Below are 18,653 nucleotides of genomic sequence, written 5' to 3' on the forward strand. Positions count from 1 at the left end.
TAACCTTTGCCATTACTTGTTTCCAATCCCCATGAACTTGTGCCTCCATTTGAATTTGTCATCTATGATGAAACTAATTGGAAAGTTCATGAGCTACCCAAAATGCCAGAGCCAAGACTTTTTGGTACTCATGTTCCATTTACTTCATTGGCCAAATCAATTAAAGAGAGTAATAGTAAGATCATTTATATATGTAGAACCTATTTGACACTTTCATCTCTACCTGGGTTTTTGTCAACAAAATATGCCAGAATTTTTTCTGCATTACCTCTAGAGGAAGCTGTTGAAAGGTACTTCAAACATCATGGAACCATACACTTGGTTATTGGAGAGAGAGCATTGCAAGGCCATATAAGGTTTTGTTCATGAAGTATGAAGATATTAAATTGCAGAATTCTTGGGTTACCCTTTCTACTACAAGAAAATCATGAAATAGAAATCAATTTTTAGAGACCAAAATAATTAGTTGCAATAGTAAATAAATTAGAGACCATCTTAAAAACTAAAAAAAAATTGGTTTCTAAATTAGTTTCTATTATTGTTAAATAGTTTCTCAATTGGTATCTAATTAGCAACCAAAGTTTTTGCTACCAAATTTAGAAACTAAATAATTGGTAGTTAAAATCTTGGTTGCTAATTAGATACCAATTTAGAAACTATTTAATAATAATAGAAACTAATTTAGAAACCAAAATTGTTTTTAGTTTTTAAAATGGTCTCTAATTTAGTTACTATTGCAACTAATTATTTTGGTCTCTAAAATTAGTTTCTATTTCATGATTTCTTGTAGTGTTCACGGAAGAAAAGAGAAAAGTAGTGGAGTCATTGAAAGTATAATTAAGTTGTGTAGCTTTGAGAATATGAAGGAATTAAAGGTAAATAAATGTGGAACCATTTGCTAAAGAAGGATAGTTGAGAATAAGCATTTCTTTCCGAAGGCAGAAATAGGAGATTAGGTAAATTATCTTTCACCTCCAATGGTTGAGAAATTATCCAAAATTATAGAGAAAAAATTAAGTGGTTCGAATCTATCATTTAGAGTGTATGATCTCAATAATTATACTTAGTCAATGATATTTTGACGCAGTATTTATTTAAACAAATGTAATTATTGGAATTATTATATTTTCACATAGATCTTATTTTTTTATTTTTACAAAAAATATAATTAATAAATATTTAGTATATACCCTTGACTATTGGAGAAGAGAAGTGATCCCTAAATATAAATAAGTCCTATTTATTAAATTTTATTGCTGATTAAAAAAAATTAACTTTTTTTAAAAAATTTAAAGGGCTAAAAATAAATTCTTAAAGCGCAAATCAACGAAGACTTAGAAAAGCTTCTCGTTAGTTTAGTGGAGGTTTTGGTATAAGATGGTAAAGTAAGCTTCTCGTTAGCTTCTCGAAGGAAAGCTTCTCGTTAGTTTAGAAGACTTAGAAATCAAGGATAAGATGGTAAAGTCAGCTAGGGAAGGAGGGGATGTTATGGGTTTTTAATGAAAATTATATCTATGAATGTTAGAGGTTTTGGGAGTCCTGTAAAGTGGAGGTACATTAAGGACCTCATTAGGGTCGAAGGTATTAAAATGCTTTGCTTACAAGAAGTTAAATTGCAATCTATTAGTAAAGAAAAATGTTGTCAATTGTGGGGGGATAACGACATTGGTTTTCTCTATAGTGAACCTAGTAATGGGGCTGGAGGGATTCTAACTGTATGGCATAATAATTTTTTCCAGTGCATAAACCACATCATTAACAAATGGTTCATAATATTTATAGGGATCTTTAAGGAGAATAATATACCTGTTGTTATTGTAAATGTGTACTCATCATGTATCTACAAGAGAAAATTCAAATGTGGGATGAATTGAAAGTTATAAGACTAAGGGAAGCCTGCAACTCATGGTGCATATTGGGGGATTTTAATTCAATAAGGAAGGTTGATGAAAGGAAGGGGATTAACTGTGGCAGAAGTAATAAGAAAGAAATGCAAGCTTTTAATAACTTTATTGATAGTATGGAGCTGGTTGACATTCCTAGTATTGGTAGAAAATACACATGGTATAGATCTAATGGAAAGGCAAAGAGTAGGCTTGATAGGTTTTTAACCTCTTTTGATTGGCTACAACATTGGCCGGGCTGCAAACAATATGTTATGGATAGAAATATTTCTGATCACTGTGCTTTAATTTTAAAATCTAAGGTATTGGATTGGGGGCCAAAACCATTCAGATTTTTAGATATGTGGCAAGAAGATAAGGATTTTGATAGCTTTGTAAAAAAGAAGTGGGAAAACTACAGAGTTCATGGAAATAATATCCAAATGATAATGGACAAGTTGAGAATGCTAAAGAGTGATCTAAAATGGTGGAACAAAGAGGTGTTTGGTTATACAGACAAGCTTAAGCTTGAGCTCACTAATAGAATACAAGAGTTAGATTCTTTGGATAACGTAGATAACTTGGATGATAATAAAATTATGGAAAGAAGGGAACTTTTGAGCCAATTACAGGTTATTAACATGAGAAATGAATCCCTTTTACAACAAAAATCAAGGGCAACATGGTTCAAACAGGGTGATTCAAACTCCAAATATTTTCATGCGTCTATTAAATGGAGGAGGATGAGAAATGAGATTAAAGGTGCACATAGTTTGATCTCGGGATCCTAGGAGGAAGACTCGATTAAGGTAAAGGAAATAGTCAAGGATTTTTACAAAACAAAGATGTCAGCACAAGAGGACATCGGAGTCAGATTGGATAATGTTGAATTCAAAGCTCTAACGGAAGCAGATAATCAATTGCTGATTGAACCTTTTAAGGAGGAAGAAATTAAGGAAGCCATATGGAACTGTGATAGCAGTAAAAGCCCTGGTCCAGACGGTGTATCTTTCAGCTTTATAAAGAAGTACTGGGAATTATTAGAAAATGACGTTATTGGTGCAGTACAATATTTCCATAAAGAAGGGAAAATACCGAAAGGATGTAATGCCTCATTCATAACGTTGATTCCAAAATCCGAGAACCCTCAATTCTTAGAGGAGTACAGACCCATTTCTTTAGTCAGATGCTTATACAAAATATTGACAAAAGTGTTATCAATAAGGATTAAGAAAATCATTGAGAAGATCATAGATGTGTCACAATCGGCTTTTTTATCAAATAGAGGGCTTTTAGATAGTGTCCTTGTCGCCAATGAGGTTGTGGATGAATTAAAGAGAAAAAGGAGGAGTGGGGTAATTATGAAGCTGGATTTCGAAAAAACTTATGACTCGGTCAACTGGGAGTTTCTGTTCTATATGATGGGCAAATTAGGATTCTGTGAGAAATGGATTCAGTGGATCAGGGAATGTCTTGAATCTGCTACTATCTCAGTACTGGTAAATGGTAGTCCAACAAAAGAATTCAAACCCTCAAGAGGTTTAAGACAGGGGGATCCTATGGCACCTTTCTTGTTCCTAATTGTGGCCCAAGGCCTATCCGGATTGGTAAATCAAGCAACCAGAAGAAATTTATTCTCGGGAATTAAAGTTGGAGACAAAAATGTCGAGGTGAATCTGCTCCAATTTGCTGATGATACCTTATTCGTCTGTGAATCAAGTATGCAAAACATTTTGACTATTAAGGCTATGCTAAGATGTTTTGAGTTAGGTTCTGGCCTTAAAGTAAATTTCCACAAGAGTAAAATAGGCGCAGTTGGAGTGGATAGGAACTTGGTCAAAATGTACTCTGAAATCCTCCATTGTAGCATAATGGAACTACCCTTCACCTATCTAGGTCTACCTGTAGGAGACAATCCATCTAAATGCTCCTTTTGGGAACCAGTGTTATCAAAGATAAGAAAGAGATTGTCGGCTTGGAAAGGCAAAAACTTATCCTTCGCGGGAAGAGTTTGTCTCATAAAATTCGTTATCAATGCCATACCATTATTCTTCTTGTCATTCTTTAAAGCACCGGTTGGGGTGTGCAAGGAAATTATTAAGCTACAAAGGAATTTCTTGTGGGGCTGGGGAGCAGAAGGGAGGAAAATTGCTTGGTGTAGTTGGGAGAACATATGTAAACCAAAAGAGGAAGATGACCTTGGTATTAAACGCATTGACCTTTTTAACAAGGCCCTCCTGGCAAAATGGCTATGGAAACTGAGGTCCCCAGAGGTTGGCTTGTGGAAGGATGTTTTAGAATCAAAGTATGGATCTTGGAGGACGTTAAACTTAAATATACCAGCTCGAAATAAGCACAGATCTAGATGGTGGACGGATTTATCCAAAGTAAGCCTCTTCGATCAGAACAATAGTTGGTTCGAATCAAATATGATTTGGCAGGTGGGATATGGATCAAAGTTTAAATTCTGGGAAGATAAGTGGTTAGACAATACTCAACTCAAAGAGAGATATCCTAGAATCTACAAAAACTCCTTGTTAAATGATAAACCAATTGTCAGTTTCGGAAAATGGTCTTCAAAGGTTTGGGAGTGGGATTTCAGCTGGAGAAGAGCGTGGTTTAAGTAGGAAAAACCTATGGTAGAAGATTTCATAACAAGTATAACACAAGTATCCCTTCATTCAGACAAGGTGGACTCATGGCTATGGAATGATTTATCCTCCGACAACTTCTCGGTAAAATCAGCATACTCAAAGTTAGCATATAATGGGAATAGAAATACAAATGGTCGTTTCGCTGATCTCTGGAATCTAAAAGTAATGCCCTCATCTCAGTTCTACGTTTGGAGGGCCATGTTGGATAGGATAGCTACGAAGCAGAATCTTCACAAAAAAGGGATAGTAATGAGTGATACATATTGTCCCCTATGCGGGAGGGAGGAAGAGTCAACCTCACACATCCTCATTACGTGTAAGGTATCAAATTCAGTATGGAACATGTGCAGTAATTGGCTTGGGATTAGTACGGTGAACCACAATGTCCTGGAAAACCACTTTGACCAATTCTTTTGTTCGTGCTTTAACAAAGAGGGTAATAAGTTGTGGAGAAGTCTGTGGATTTCCGTGATATGGTGTATTTGGAAGCATAGGAATAGAGTTATTTTTAACCAAGCAAAGAGTGATGTAGATGAAATCTTCACCCTGGCACAGGTACAATCCTGGGCATGGATGAAACATAAAATAAGGAATGTAAACTTCTCTTTTTCTGATTGGGTTTTATCCCCACAAACTTGCATTAATATGGCAACTAGGTAACTTTTTCGGTCTGAAAGCATGATTTACCTTGCACGATCTTGTTTGTCTTGTTTTTTTCCCTCTTGTGTTTTGATCACTTAGTGGTACAGTCATATTTTAGTCCTTGTGATGGCTGCGAGTCGTGAAAGGTATGGTCTTTTGGTGCAGGTAATCAAGACTAAAATCAGAATGGAAGGACTATGCTTTATTGTAGCCTGCCCGCCAACAAAGTTTTACGAGGGAGTGGAATAGAGTTATTGGAAGCAAGCATCACTCATAGTTGAAAAAAGGGAGGAAGCATTTAAACACTTTGTTGTTAGCTTGCTAAATTTCTAACAGCTAACCTTACATCATATGCTAGGAATATTTTTGTTAAGCTTTAAATGTTGCAGGTTATTTTGGAAGCAGGCCAAAGTGTTAAGAGACCAAGGATGTAAAAGGACATCAGGGATAGAGCCTCACTTAGTCATTATGTTTGTAACTTTTAAGTTTTGTGTTCAACTGGTTTTTTGTAGAACCAATTCTGTTATGGGCAGGGGCTGTTTTCTGAAAGACAAGGTTCTTTGTGTAAGAGTGTTGTTATGGGTAGGGGCGACTTCAAAGCTTATGCTCTTTGTGTAAGTGGAGCATCTATTTTCTTTGTCTTCGTATGTTGAAAGTTTTAACCAGATATGACTTATGTATAATGGGTTGAGACACCCCTAAAGTGCCTCACTTTATTTTATTAATTTATTGAAAAAAAAAAAGGAAATAGGTTTTACTGAATATAAGAGATTGAAGAAGCATTTTAATCAGTTTCTTCTTAGAGTGAGTAAGTTTGAATCCAAGTGTCAATTAAATTCACTACAGCCTCGGCTTAAAATATTATTTATTTCTTAATTAATAAAACACAAGAAAAAGTAAATCCGAAGAAACTAAATACTGTAATACAAGTAACAAGCAGGACATCTACAAATTAGTTAAAAAAAGTTATTCTTTAAAATTTTAAACTCCTTTTGAACAAATTATCATACCTCAAAAACTCCACCAGTGAAAGACACAGAAACATTTATATTACTAATGGTTTTTCTACTGTGTGCACAATTTGACAAATTCAAATTTTCATGCATTTATTGTTTGAAAGAATAGCTTATTTGTAACTAAAGAACATTAATTTTAATTTGAATATTAAAACTGAAACAGGTTTGTGTTATCAAAAAACCACAGTCTGTGTCAGTGCATGTTTATTATTGTCGGCATTTCTCTAAACAAAAATATGCATGTTGCACACGTATACACATATTCTCTAAACAAAAATATGCATGCTGCACACGTCTACACATAGTTATTTGATTCATTTAATGAAATTGGACCACTAATAACTGCTATAAAAGCTATCTCATGCTAACCTATGTTATCATCCAATTCTACTCTTCACTCACCATTCATATGCTACCTACTCCAATGGCTTTCCCAATTCAGAAACAAGAAAATGAAGAAAATGACCTAAGCCTCTCCCTTCCCAAGGAGAGTGGTTTGGGTGGAGCTCCCTATCTCCATCTATTTCAAGACTTTTGGTGCCCAACAGTTCATGTTCAAGGAGTGAACAACTTTCAAAAGCATTTTGATGCAAAAGACAACGATGTTTTTGTTGCCAGCTTTCCAAAATCAGGTACTACCTGGTTGAAAGCCCTTGCTTTTGTCATTGTAAACCATCATCGTTTTCCCTCTTTCGACCACCATCCATTACTCTCTTCCAATCCTCATCAACTTGTGTCCTTCCCTGAATTTATCTTGTCTCATGATTTGCATGACAACATCCTTTCCCTCTCCAACATGAGTGAGCCAAGAGTTCTTGGTACTCACTTACCATTCCCTTCATTGCCTGAATCCATCACAAAATCCAATTGCAAGATCATTTATATATGTAGAAATCCATTTGATATTTTTGTTTCGGCATGGGAATTCTTTCCCAAATTGAAGTTAGTGTCTTTACCTGCATTAACTTTTGAAGAAACATTTGAAAAGTATTGCAATGGGATAATGACATTTGGTCCATGGTGGAGTCATATGTTAGGTTACTGGAAGGAGAGCATAGCTAGACCAAACAAAGTGTTGTTCTTGAAGTATGAAGATCTTAAAGAAAATTCAGTATTTCATGTGAAAAGAATTGTAGAGTTCTTGGACTCTCCTATCATTCAAGGAGGAGATAGTAACGAAGTGATCGAAAACATAGTCAATTTATGTGAATTTGAGAAGATGAAGAATTTGGAAGTGAATAAATCAGGATATATAGAGAATATTACAGAAAAGAAAAACTTATTTCAGAAAGGTAAAATAGGAGATTGGATAAATTACTTTTCTCCTTCTATGATAGAAAAACTATCCAAAATCATTGAAGAAAAATTAAGTGGATCAGGTCTATCATTTAAAGTGCATTCCTAAATTCCATTTAAAGTGCATTCCTAAATTCCAGTGCATTATATGACTAGGTAAGAAACATGTTGTATTGTGTTGTGTGGAAATGATATTGTGATCTTTGTTTCTCCAAAATATGTATGTGTTTTATGCTTTTCTGATAAATAATGAACTAGTTTATCTAGCTTCCAATTTTCTTATCTCTTAATTGTTTTTAACCATGATATCCACTTTTCATTAAGAATTTACTCACTAGTATTAGATTTTCTTTTACAACGACCCAATATAAAATATAATATTTTTTTAATAAAATTAAAAAATATTGAGTTGGCTAAGCCAACATAACTATTTTTTTTAATTGAATAGTATGATAAATAAATGTAATTGAAATGATTTATTTATTAAACTGATTATAAGTATAAAAGTAAATTAAAGGATTATTATTTTGATTAATATTTGATATGATTTAAAAAAACTTTTGATTTTAAAGTTATTAATTTTTTTTTAAATATTAAGAAAGAAATAAAAAAAGAGATAAAAATAGTTATGTAAAGAAAATAATGGATAAAAGGAGTATTTAAAAATAAATAAAAATGAGTGAGGAAAGAAAATGTTATCAAATTTGTAATATCATAAAAATTAAATAATATTTTTTTATAAGCATAAAATTTAAATAAATAATAATGATTTTTATACACATTTTAGAGACGCTAATTTCATAGTTATTATTTTATTTGAATTGATAATTTTAAAAATTAAAAAATAAACACTACAACAAAATTTGAAATTAATTGTCAAAAAAATGATGATGAAGTTTAGAAGGGACATTATTAAAATAATGAAAAATAAAGACTTATAAAATTTTATTTTCCAAATGTTATTTAATATGAAGGTTATAATTAAAATTAAATTGAACCATGAAACTATAAATTGAAATTTTAATTTCTCTTATTGTTATAAACTTAAAAAAAATAACTTAAAAAAAATAACTTAAATTGTTTCTTTAATATAATAGTGAGTTGTTTAAAAAAAGTCATATATATAATTTATAAATTTAGTCACATTTTTTTTATCAGCAATAAAGATTATATACATATGAACTACTTCATAGGTGATTCAATCCTTATACACCGAATCAAGAACAACCTGACTACCTAACACCTTCCAAACAACTATTACAAATACTAAAAATACTAAACCTGACAAAAACAAACTCCATCACCAATCTAAATCAAGTAAAGACATACCATAGGATCGAGACACCAATCAGAGAAAGAAAAGCAAGCTGAGGGGAACTTAGACATGATCCAAGACCAAACCCTTAATTGGGTCAAAGAAAAGATCTCAAAATAATCCAACACTCCGTCTTTAAAAATAACCTTATTCCTATGACGTCGCTATTCAAATATTTTCCAACCTTAAATTTATCGCCTCCGAAGTATTGCACAACCTGAATTGCAACAAATGAGAGAAAGCATGAATGGGGGCAACCAACAAAATGTTTAACCACTCATAACAGAGATTCCACACCAACCAGATTATTCTACAATCAAAAAACAAATGAGAATACTCCTCCTCTTTTACCCCACAAAAGCAGCACAAAACGCTACTAACCACAATCTTGCGTCTAAGTAAATTAGCCTTAGTAGCAATCCTATTTCCCAGCACCCTCCAAGCAGTAACCTGAGTGGAGGGCAAAGCCTTAATCCTCTAAAATAATTTAAACATCCCCGACCACTCCCCCTCATGACCACACCTTAAGATTCCATAAGCCGAATTAACAGAAAACTCTTAAAGTATGTCTTCCTTCCAAACCCACCTATCAACTTTCTCCAAAACAGGGCACGAGTTGTGCACTACCTCAAGAAGCTTCTTAACTTGGACTTTCTCTCAGTCATAAAGATTTTTTTCTCCACGTCAAAGACCACTCCCAACCATTGTTTTTCCGAGACCCACAACTAACTAACGACGCATCTTTCTCAATACTTAATGAAAAAAACCTTGGGAACTTAAAACTTCAAGAATTCACTCACACCTTACTAATAAATGTCAATATTTAATAAATTTATGAGAAAATTTGGTCACTTCTAGTCTTAATTGTTGTTTAAGATAACAATCACCCCTAAGAGAATTATTGAATCCAAATATATGTTTTTGAGTCATGAAGCAAGAATCGTTCAAAGAGTATTTTTCAGCACAATTCTCGCTAAAGCGAGGCATGGCTCGCTTGATGGGGAAAACCATTTTTCCAAGATAAGTAGTCTTTTAGCCTTAGCAAAGACTAGTTATCTGACATGAGAATTCCCACTACAAGAAAAAATGGTTTTAATGGATTATTTTTACCGTATCCAAGGTTAAACCTCTATTAAGTCATTCACCCAGGGTTGCAGTTTCCCTCGCTAAACTATTCCTGGGGAACACGTTCCCTGGGGTTTTTTTAAACCTCAAGAAAAGTCTTTTAGAACCCCTATTAAATGCCACAGGTTTAAGAACCTTCGTAAAATACGGTTTCAAAACCTTCATAAAATACCATGGGTTTCAAAACTCTGTTAAATACCATGTGTTTCAAAACCTCCGTAAAATACCATGGGTTTAAGAACCTCCGTAAAATACCATGGATTTAAGAACCTTCGTAAAATACCATGAGTTTCAAAATTTTCGTAAAATGAATTGTCGTTTGAAATAACCTTAAACCTCATTTTCCACCATCTCTAGTGACCCTCCTGACTTCTCTCTTCCATTGTAGACACAATGATCTCCAGAACAGGCTCAATGGTCGCGGATGACAGTCCTAGAGAGGAATCACAATTCAGCCACACTTTTGTTTATTATATCTAAGGAGAAGAAACACTAAATAAAGCACTATTTTCTTTTTACTCCAATATTGCTTCTTCCATCACTTTACTACCCTAACTTGGGTCACAAACCACTGTTACCTAACTCGTCATCAACTGATGTTTATCACTACTTTATATATCCTAAATAATTACATTATCATGTGAGGAGAAATTAACTTTATTATTTTTCACTTTCACAGTGAATTAATTATTAGATGCATTTTAAAATAACCTTAATTTAAAATATTTTAAAATAATGAGAATTAAATATTAATAATCATAACTAAAAGTAAAATTGTATAAATATACATGTACATAAAAAGTTAAAACAAAATAAATCAATTTTTTAAAGTATGAGTTCGTATGAAATTATATAAACCAACTATCATCAATCATAAGAAATATGCAAATATTGTTGAAATACTTATTATCTAAGATTAGTTGTTGAAATTTTTATTATCCAAAGTTATTTTACTGAGTTTTTAAAATAAAATTTTGAAACTTTAAAAAACTTATTTGTAATGTAAATTTACACTTTCAATATTTTATAGAATTTAGTTATAAAATATATTAAAACTATATATTTTTTAATTATTTATTTATAAATAGATTTAATTATAATTATTTTTTCAAGTTTGAAAAATCTATAGTGTTTGTATTGAGGTTCTACAATAAATCTTTCTATAGTGTTTGTATTAAGGTTAAAAAAACCTCCGTTATTTTGTTCAGATTTTAGAATAAACCTTTGAAACTTAAGAAAGGTTAAGAAAATTTCTCTTAATTTGCTGAGGTTGTAGAATAAACCTTTCGAACTTACTGAAAGTTAAAAAAAACCTCAGTTATTTTGCTGAAGTTTTAGAATAAACTTTTGGAATTTAACAAAGGTTAAAAAAAACTTCCATTATTTTGCTGAGGTTTTAAAATAAAACTTTGGAATTTAATGAAGGTTAAACAAACCTCCGTTATTTTGCTGAGGTTTTAAAATAAGACTTTGAAATTTAACTAAGGTTAAAAAAACCTTTGTTATTTTGCTTAGGTTTTAGAATAACCTTTGGAACTTAACAAATGTTAAAAAAATCTCCATTAATTAAATTAATTCCTAAGGTTATATTAACTTCCGCTAAATAACGTATGTTAAAATCCTTTTTTCTTGTAGTGTCATTAATCCAATGGACGAACAAGGTTTAAGACAAAGAAGAGGAGGAAAAATGGACATTTTTAGCAACTCTGGAGCAAGGAAGACAAGATAAAGCTCTGGTCATCTTTTGTTTTTGCATTGTATTCAATCTTGATGTTTGTAATGGTTATCATGAGTAGTTAACTTCTTTCTTAGGATTAAACATAATCCATTTTGAACTGAGATGTAGTTTGGTGATATTTATATATAGTCCTCTATTTCTACTTGTTATTGGTATTTTCGTTTCGTGCTTTTTGCTAAATTATCTTTGATCAATAGACTCCTAAGTTTGATTCTTAGATTAAACTAGAAAGTACTTCTAAGAATATGACCTAAACAAAAATATTCGATAGATTTTATTGTTAGTAATAGATTTGAACATATTGATTACATTACAACATTTAATCTTAATGTTTGTTAATTTGCTGGGTAGATGAGGAATCAATGTTTAGAAAATTTTCGTATGAATTTCATGTTTGAGGAATTAGTATGAATTATTTAACATGTTCCACATCAATATGAATAGTTTTGAGCATTATATATCACTACAAGAAAATCATGAAATAGAAACCAATTTCTAGAAACCAAAATAATTAGTTGCAATAGTAACTAAATTAGAGACCATTTTAGAAACTAAAAAGAAATTTGGTTTCTAAATTAGTTTCTATTATTTTCTATTATTGTTAAATAGTTTCTAAATTGGTATCTAATTAGCAACCAAGGTTTTAGAGACCAAATTTAGAAACTAAATAAATGGTATCTAAAATCTTAGTTGCTAATTAGATACCAATTTAGAAACTATTTAACAATAATAGAAAATAATAGAAACTAAATTAGAAACCAATTTTTTTTTTTAGTTTCTAAAATGGTCTCTATTTTAGTTTCTATTGTAACTAATTATTTTGGTCTCTAAAAATTGGTTTCTATTTCATGATTTTCTTGTAGTGTATCTTTATCAATTCCAAATACAAGTAAGTGAGATAACTTAAAGTTCAATCCCAATCTTGTTAACTTAATTTTGTAGTTAAATTACCCTGTCACTCTTTAATTTCATATGCAAATTCACCATTGTAATTTCAATATATTATGAACAAAATCATTATCCATGTTTATATACTTAATGACTGTTGCAATATAAAATTTTAATTGAAATCACCAGATTGACTTGTATGTAGTTTTTCAAGAGGGGTGGTTGAGTAGATAGTCATTCTCAAGAGACCTATGTAAGTAATTGTTGGTTGTATTTCTAACTTTCTTTATATTTTTAACATAATTTCATAACATTTGCCACTCTAAATAATTGTATAGGAAACCTACCATCAACGATTGAGGGTCATACAATCACAGAGTTCTTAAGGATCAACTTTTGTTGTTGAATGAGAGAGTGGAGATTGAGTATATGGAACTATGGACTTAATTGCTCACTTTTGTCATGGAGTGTCATCTCACCACAAGAAATTAATTTACGTATCGATTATTACATACAGATCCAGATCCAGATCCAGATATAAAATGAGCATTACATACGAATATTTACATACAAATTTAATTCAATCAAAATCACTTTAGGGGTGATCCAACTTATATACAAAATCGCATAGAAACGAACAATCATTCCTCCCATAAGCTTGCCACTAACTTTTTACTAGAAGATACAGTCTTACCAACCTAAAAAAATAATTTATTTTTAATTAAATACATACAACTCAGGAAACGAGACACTAGTCAGAAAAAAAAAGAAAAAAAAACAAGTAGAAGAGACTTTAAAGGTTAACTAGAACCAAACCTTTAATAGTCAGCCAATTTAATTTTTTTTTTTCATTTTTAATTTTTTTTTTCTAAAGAGATTTAAATTATTATTTCTTTTACGTTCTTTTTAAATTAGAATATTGTACATAATATTTTATAATATTATTCACAAGTTTAAATTAATATACACCTCGTGTGATACCAAGTGAATATTTTCTATGATTGTCAACCATTTGTACAACTAATTTAAGTTTTCTTATTAATAATACCATTTTGTACGTAACCACGTGTGCAATGGAGATATCATGCAGATGTAACCACGTGTGCAATGGAGATATAATGCACATGCCATCTTTATGAAGGTTTTAGAAAATTGACAATTTTACTTTCTATTTACAATATTAAAATTAGGTATCTCATAGTCTAGCATCAGGGGTTTGGATTTTAAAATTCTATAAAAGCTATCTCGTGCAAAGCTATGTTATCATCCAATTCTACTATTCACTCACCATTCATATTCAAGCTATTCCAATGGCTTTGGCAAGTCACAAACAAGCAAATGACCTAATCCTCTCCCTTCCCAAGGAGAGTGGTTTGGGTGCAGCTCCCTATCTCCATCTATTTCAAGATTTTTGGTGCCCATCATTTTATGTTCAAGGAGTGAACAACTTTCAAAATCATTTTGATGCAAAAGACACTGATGTTTTTGTTAACAGCTTTCCAAGATCAGGTACTACATGGTTGAAAGCCCTTGCTTTTGTCATTGTAAACCATCATCGTTTTTCCTCTTTCGACAACCATCCATTACTCTCTTCCAATCCTCATGAACTTGTGCGCTACCCTGAATTAATCTTGTCTCATGATTTGCATGACAAATTTCTTTCCCTCAACAACATGAGTGAGCCAAGACTTCTTTCTACTCACTTACCATTCTCTTCATTGCCCGAATCCATCACAAAATCCAATTGCAAGATCATTTATATACGTAGAAATCCATTTGATACTTTTGTTTCAGCATGGGAATTCTTTACGAAAATGAAGTCAGTATCTTCACCTCGATTAACTTTGGAGGAAGCATTTGAAAAGTATTGTAATGGGATAATCGGGTTTAGTCCATGGTGGAGTCATATGTTAGGTTACTGGGAGGAGAGCATAACTAGACCAAACAAAGTATTTATTACAAAATAGAATAGAGATGAACAAAAGAGTAAACTGAAGACAAAGGATATGAGAATGAATATCTCTTCTTTCTTGTTATTCAAATCAAAACAAATGGTCTGAATATATACAAGTAGTACACTCATTCTAGGGTTTAACTAAAGAAGGAAATAATCAATATTAAATACTAGAATCATAACACAAAAATAAAATAAAGGTTATTCCCTTCTATAAAGAGAAATAACTGATAATTAGAAAAGACACCCGATTATTCTTTTCTATAAGGAGAAGCAACTGATAATTAGAAAAGACTCCTAATTAATATTAGGATCCTTCTGTAACTCTGGTATCCGTATCCTTTAATACCCCGCCACAAGCTGGAGAGCAAATATTTATGAGACCCAGCTTGGAACAAATATTCTTAAAAGATTGAGGACTTAAAGCTTTGGTATAAATATCAGCCAGTTGCTCTGTGGTAGAAATGGGAAGCAAATGGATGAGACCCTTCTTTAATTTTTCCCGGGCCACGTGACAATCTATTTCTATATGTTTTGTACGCTCGTGAAACACTGGATTTGCTGCAATGTATCTTGTTGAGTCATTGTCACAGTATAAAAGAGATGGTTGCTCAAAAGGAACTTTGAAATCTTGAAGAAGATAAGTTAGCCATTGAATTTCACATGTAACAGTAGTCATTGCCCTGTATTCAGCTTCACAAGAACTCTTTGATATTGTTCCTTGCTTCTTTGATTTCCAAGATATGAAAGAATTTCCAAGATACACACTAAAACCAGTCATTGATTGTCTTGAATCACTACATGTGCCCCAATCACTATCACAAAAGGCTTTCAGATGAACAGAGGTAGTGGAAGAGAAAAATAGACCAAGACTTGGAGCCCCTTTGATATATCTGAGAATTCTAATCGCTGCATTATAGTGACCAATTGTAAGCTTAGCAAGAAATTGCACAAAAAATGTTATGTCAGGTCGGGTATTAGTGAGATACATAAGTCTTCCAATCAATCTTCTGTAGGCTTGAATGTCTGTGAAAGGAACACTTCCAATAGAAGAGAATTTCTCATGATTATCAATAGGAGTGGGTGTAGGTTTGCAGGCTAAAAGACTTGCATCTGTTAATAATTCTAATGCATATTTCCTTTGATTTACCATTATTCCTGTCTTACTTCTTGCTACTTCTAGACCAAGAAAATATCTTAAATTCCCAAGATCTTTAATCTTGAATGTCTAATTCAAAGCTTGTTTGATTCGAGCAATCTCTTCTTTATCATTTCCTGTCAATATTATATCATCCACATATACCAATAATGTTGTAAAAGATCCTTCAGAAGAATTAATGAATAAGGAATGATCATTCATAGATTGAGTATATCCCATAGAAAGCAAAAATGATGACAGTTTGGCAAACCATTCTCTGCTAGCTTGCTTAGGACCATATAAAGCCTTTTTTAGTTTACAAACTTTTCCTGGTGGAATAGAAGTCAATCCAGGAGGAACAACCATGTATACATCTTTCAAATCTCCATGTAAAAAGGCATTGTTTATGTCTAATTGTTTCAATTCCCAATTATAAATAGAAGCTAAAGAAAGAAGCAACCTTATGGTGGTCATCTTTGCTACTGGAGAGAAAGTATCAAGGTAGTCAATGCCTTCTGTTTGTGTATATCCCTTTGCCACTAACCTTGCTTTATACCTTTCAATTGTCCCATCAACCTTATATTTATATTTTGAATACCCATTTGCAACCTATGGCAGCTTTGTTCTTAGGCAGAAGAGCAGTCTCCCAAGTTTGATTTGACTCTAAAGCAGATATCTCACATTGTATAGCTTTCCTCCAACAGTCATGTTTCACAGCTTCAGAATAAGTGTTTGGCTCAACATGTGAAGAAAGAGACATAACAAAAGATTTGTAAGAAGGTGATAAATTGCTATAAGACAAAATAGAATTCAAAGGATATTTAACTCTTGAAGATGTATTGGAAACGTTAAGATTACAATGATAATCCTTTAAATACTCAGGTGATCTTTTTATTCTTGTGCTCATTCGGACAGATAGATCTGATTCAGAACTTTGTTCTATATCATGATTTTCATTGAGATTTTGGTCTATATGGGAACAATCTACGTCTGAAACCTCAATTTGTGACTCACAATTATTATCACTGCAATTTTCAACATTATCACAAGGTGTATTTTCACAAAGTGCAAGAATGACTTGTGATGGCTGACTTAAAACAGATTGATCTTCAGCAAACAAAATTTGATCATCAATATCAGGACTGTTAGTTTCATTACTAGTATCTTGAACCCTTTGGTATGGAAAAACATGTTCATAAAAGACAACATCCCTAGACACAAAAATTTCTCTTGATTCAATATTCAACAAAATATATCCTTTTCTCCACCTTGGACAACCAATAAAAACACATTTTGATGCTCTTGGATCAAATTTTCTTCTATTTGTTGACTAAGTGCTAGCATAACATAAAGAACCAAACACCTTTAATCCATTAAAATCTGCATCAGTTTTGAAAAGCATTTCATGAGGGGAAGAATAGTTTAAAACAGGTGTGGGAAGCATGTTTATAATACGCGCAGCATGTATCAGAGAATATGACCAATAAATTTTGGGTAAATGAGATTGTATCATAAGAGCTCTTACTACATCTAATAAATGACCATGTTTCCTTTCAACTATACTATTTTGTTGTGGAGTATTGACACATGATGTTTGATGTATTATTCCTTTACTGACAAAAAAATTAGTCATGACAAACTCAGTTCCATTATCACTTCTTATTATTTTTATTGTTGTCTCAAACTGTGTTTGAACAAAAATAACAAAATGTTCCAAAACCTTAACAACTTCAGATTTTTGTTTCAAAAGAAAAATCCATGTGTACCTCGAATAGTCATCAACTATGGTCAAGAAATATTTATGACCATGAATTGATGGTATTGAGTATGGTCCCCAAATATCTACATGAATCAAATCAAAACATTTTTCCGATTTAGATGTACTAATAGGAAAAGAAAGTCTTTTTTGCTTTGCAAAATGACAAACATCACAAACAAAAGATTTGTTATATTTAACAAAAGGAAATTTATTCTTGATAACATCAATACATTTATTTGAAATATGACCTAATCGAAAATGCCAAAGGGTTTCTAGATCACTAGCACTGACATTAACAGTATTGATGATGTGTGTAGATTCAAGGGGTTTAATTTGAAATTTCTGGTAAGATGGGATCCTGAGTATATAAAGTCTATCTTGCATCTTAGCAGAACCAATTATTTTCAAGGAGTTTTTGTCTTGAATGTGACAACCATTAGAATCAAAGGTAAGAACACAAGATAGTCTATCAACCAATTTTGTTACTAAAAGAAGATTAAAAGTGAAGCAAGGAATATACAAAACATTGTCTATGACATGATTTTGATTGAGAAAAACACTTCCAAAATAATTGGCAATGACTTGATTTCCATTTGGTAATTTGACATAAATAGGATCAATTTGACGATACGAAGTGAAGTAAGTTAAGGATGAACAAATGTGATCAGTAGCACCACTATCAATAATCCAAGAACTAGAAGAAGAAATAGAATTATTACCAGTTTGCGTTGTCATGTTGGAAGGAATAACAGAGACTTGACTAGAAACATTGTCACTAGATTTGACCTGTTGTAAAAGAGCTAACAATGTTTGATACTACTCAGGAGTAAAACTAATTTGTTGAGACTCCACTTCTGACTTTGAACCTTCATGATTCTGCTCATTATTGTTAAAATTTGTATTGTGAAAGGCTGCATGACTTTGATGATGGTTCTGATTTTTAAATTTGAAATAAGGTGGAAAACCATGCTTTTTATAGCATGTATCAATGGTATGCCCTGTCTTTCCACAATAACTGCAAATTTTGGAAGTATATCCTCTTCCATGGCTTCCTCTTCCATATCCACCACCCATGCCATAGATCATAGCATTGTTATTATAACCTCCTTTGCTAGTAGCAATCATTGCCTTAGATTGATCACCAAAAACTTGTCTCTCTTGTTGTGTAATGAGAGAGTAAACTCTATTCAAGGATGAATTACCTGATAAACTAACATGGTAAGGTGAACAAAGATCTTGTGAGGG

General features: G+C 32.1%; 3 protein-coding genes across 3 annotated transcripts; all 3 read left to right on the forward strand.

Annotated features, from left to right (window-relative positions):
- Positions 1 to 4,519: 4,519 nt before the first annotated feature.
- Positions 4,520 to 5,613, forward strand: LOC137809765 (uncharacterized). Its single transcript, XM_068610851.1, has 3 exons — positions 4,520 to 5,092; positions 5,279 to 5,344; positions 5,569 to 5,613. Exons 1-3 carry the CDS (start codon positions 4,520 to 4,522, stop codon positions 5,611 to 5,613), a joined length of 684 nt encoding a protein of 227 aa, XP_068466952.1.
- Positions 5,614 to 6,598: 985 nt separating this feature from the next.
- Positions 6,599 to 7,600, forward strand: LOC137825144 (cytosolic sulfotransferase 15-like). Its single transcript, XM_068630818.1, has one exon. It carries the CDS (start codon positions 6,605 to 6,607, stop codon positions 7,598 to 7,600), a length of 996 nt encoding a protein of 331 aa, XP_068486919.1. The 5' UTR covers positions 6,599 to 6,604.
- Positions 7,601 to 13,867: 6,267 nt separating this feature from the next.
- Positions 13,868 to 14,524, forward strand: LOC137809775 (cytosolic sulfotransferase 15-like). The gene has a single exon (XM_068610860.1). The coding sequence runs from the start codon at positions 13,868 to 13,870 to the stop codon at positions 14,522 to 14,524; it is 657 nt and encodes a 218-aa protein (XP_068466961.1).
- Positions 14,525 to 18,653: the final 4,129 nt, after the last annotated feature.

Source organism: Phaseolus vulgaris, chromosome 11 (assembly GCF_000499845.2).
Source record: "Phaseolus vulgaris cultivar G19833 chromosome 11, P. vulgaris v2.0, whole genome shotgun sequence".
In the NCBI taxonomy this organism is placed as follows: Eukaryota; Viridiplantae; Streptophyta; class Magnoliopsida; order Fabales; family Fabaceae; genus Phaseolus; species Phaseolus vulgaris.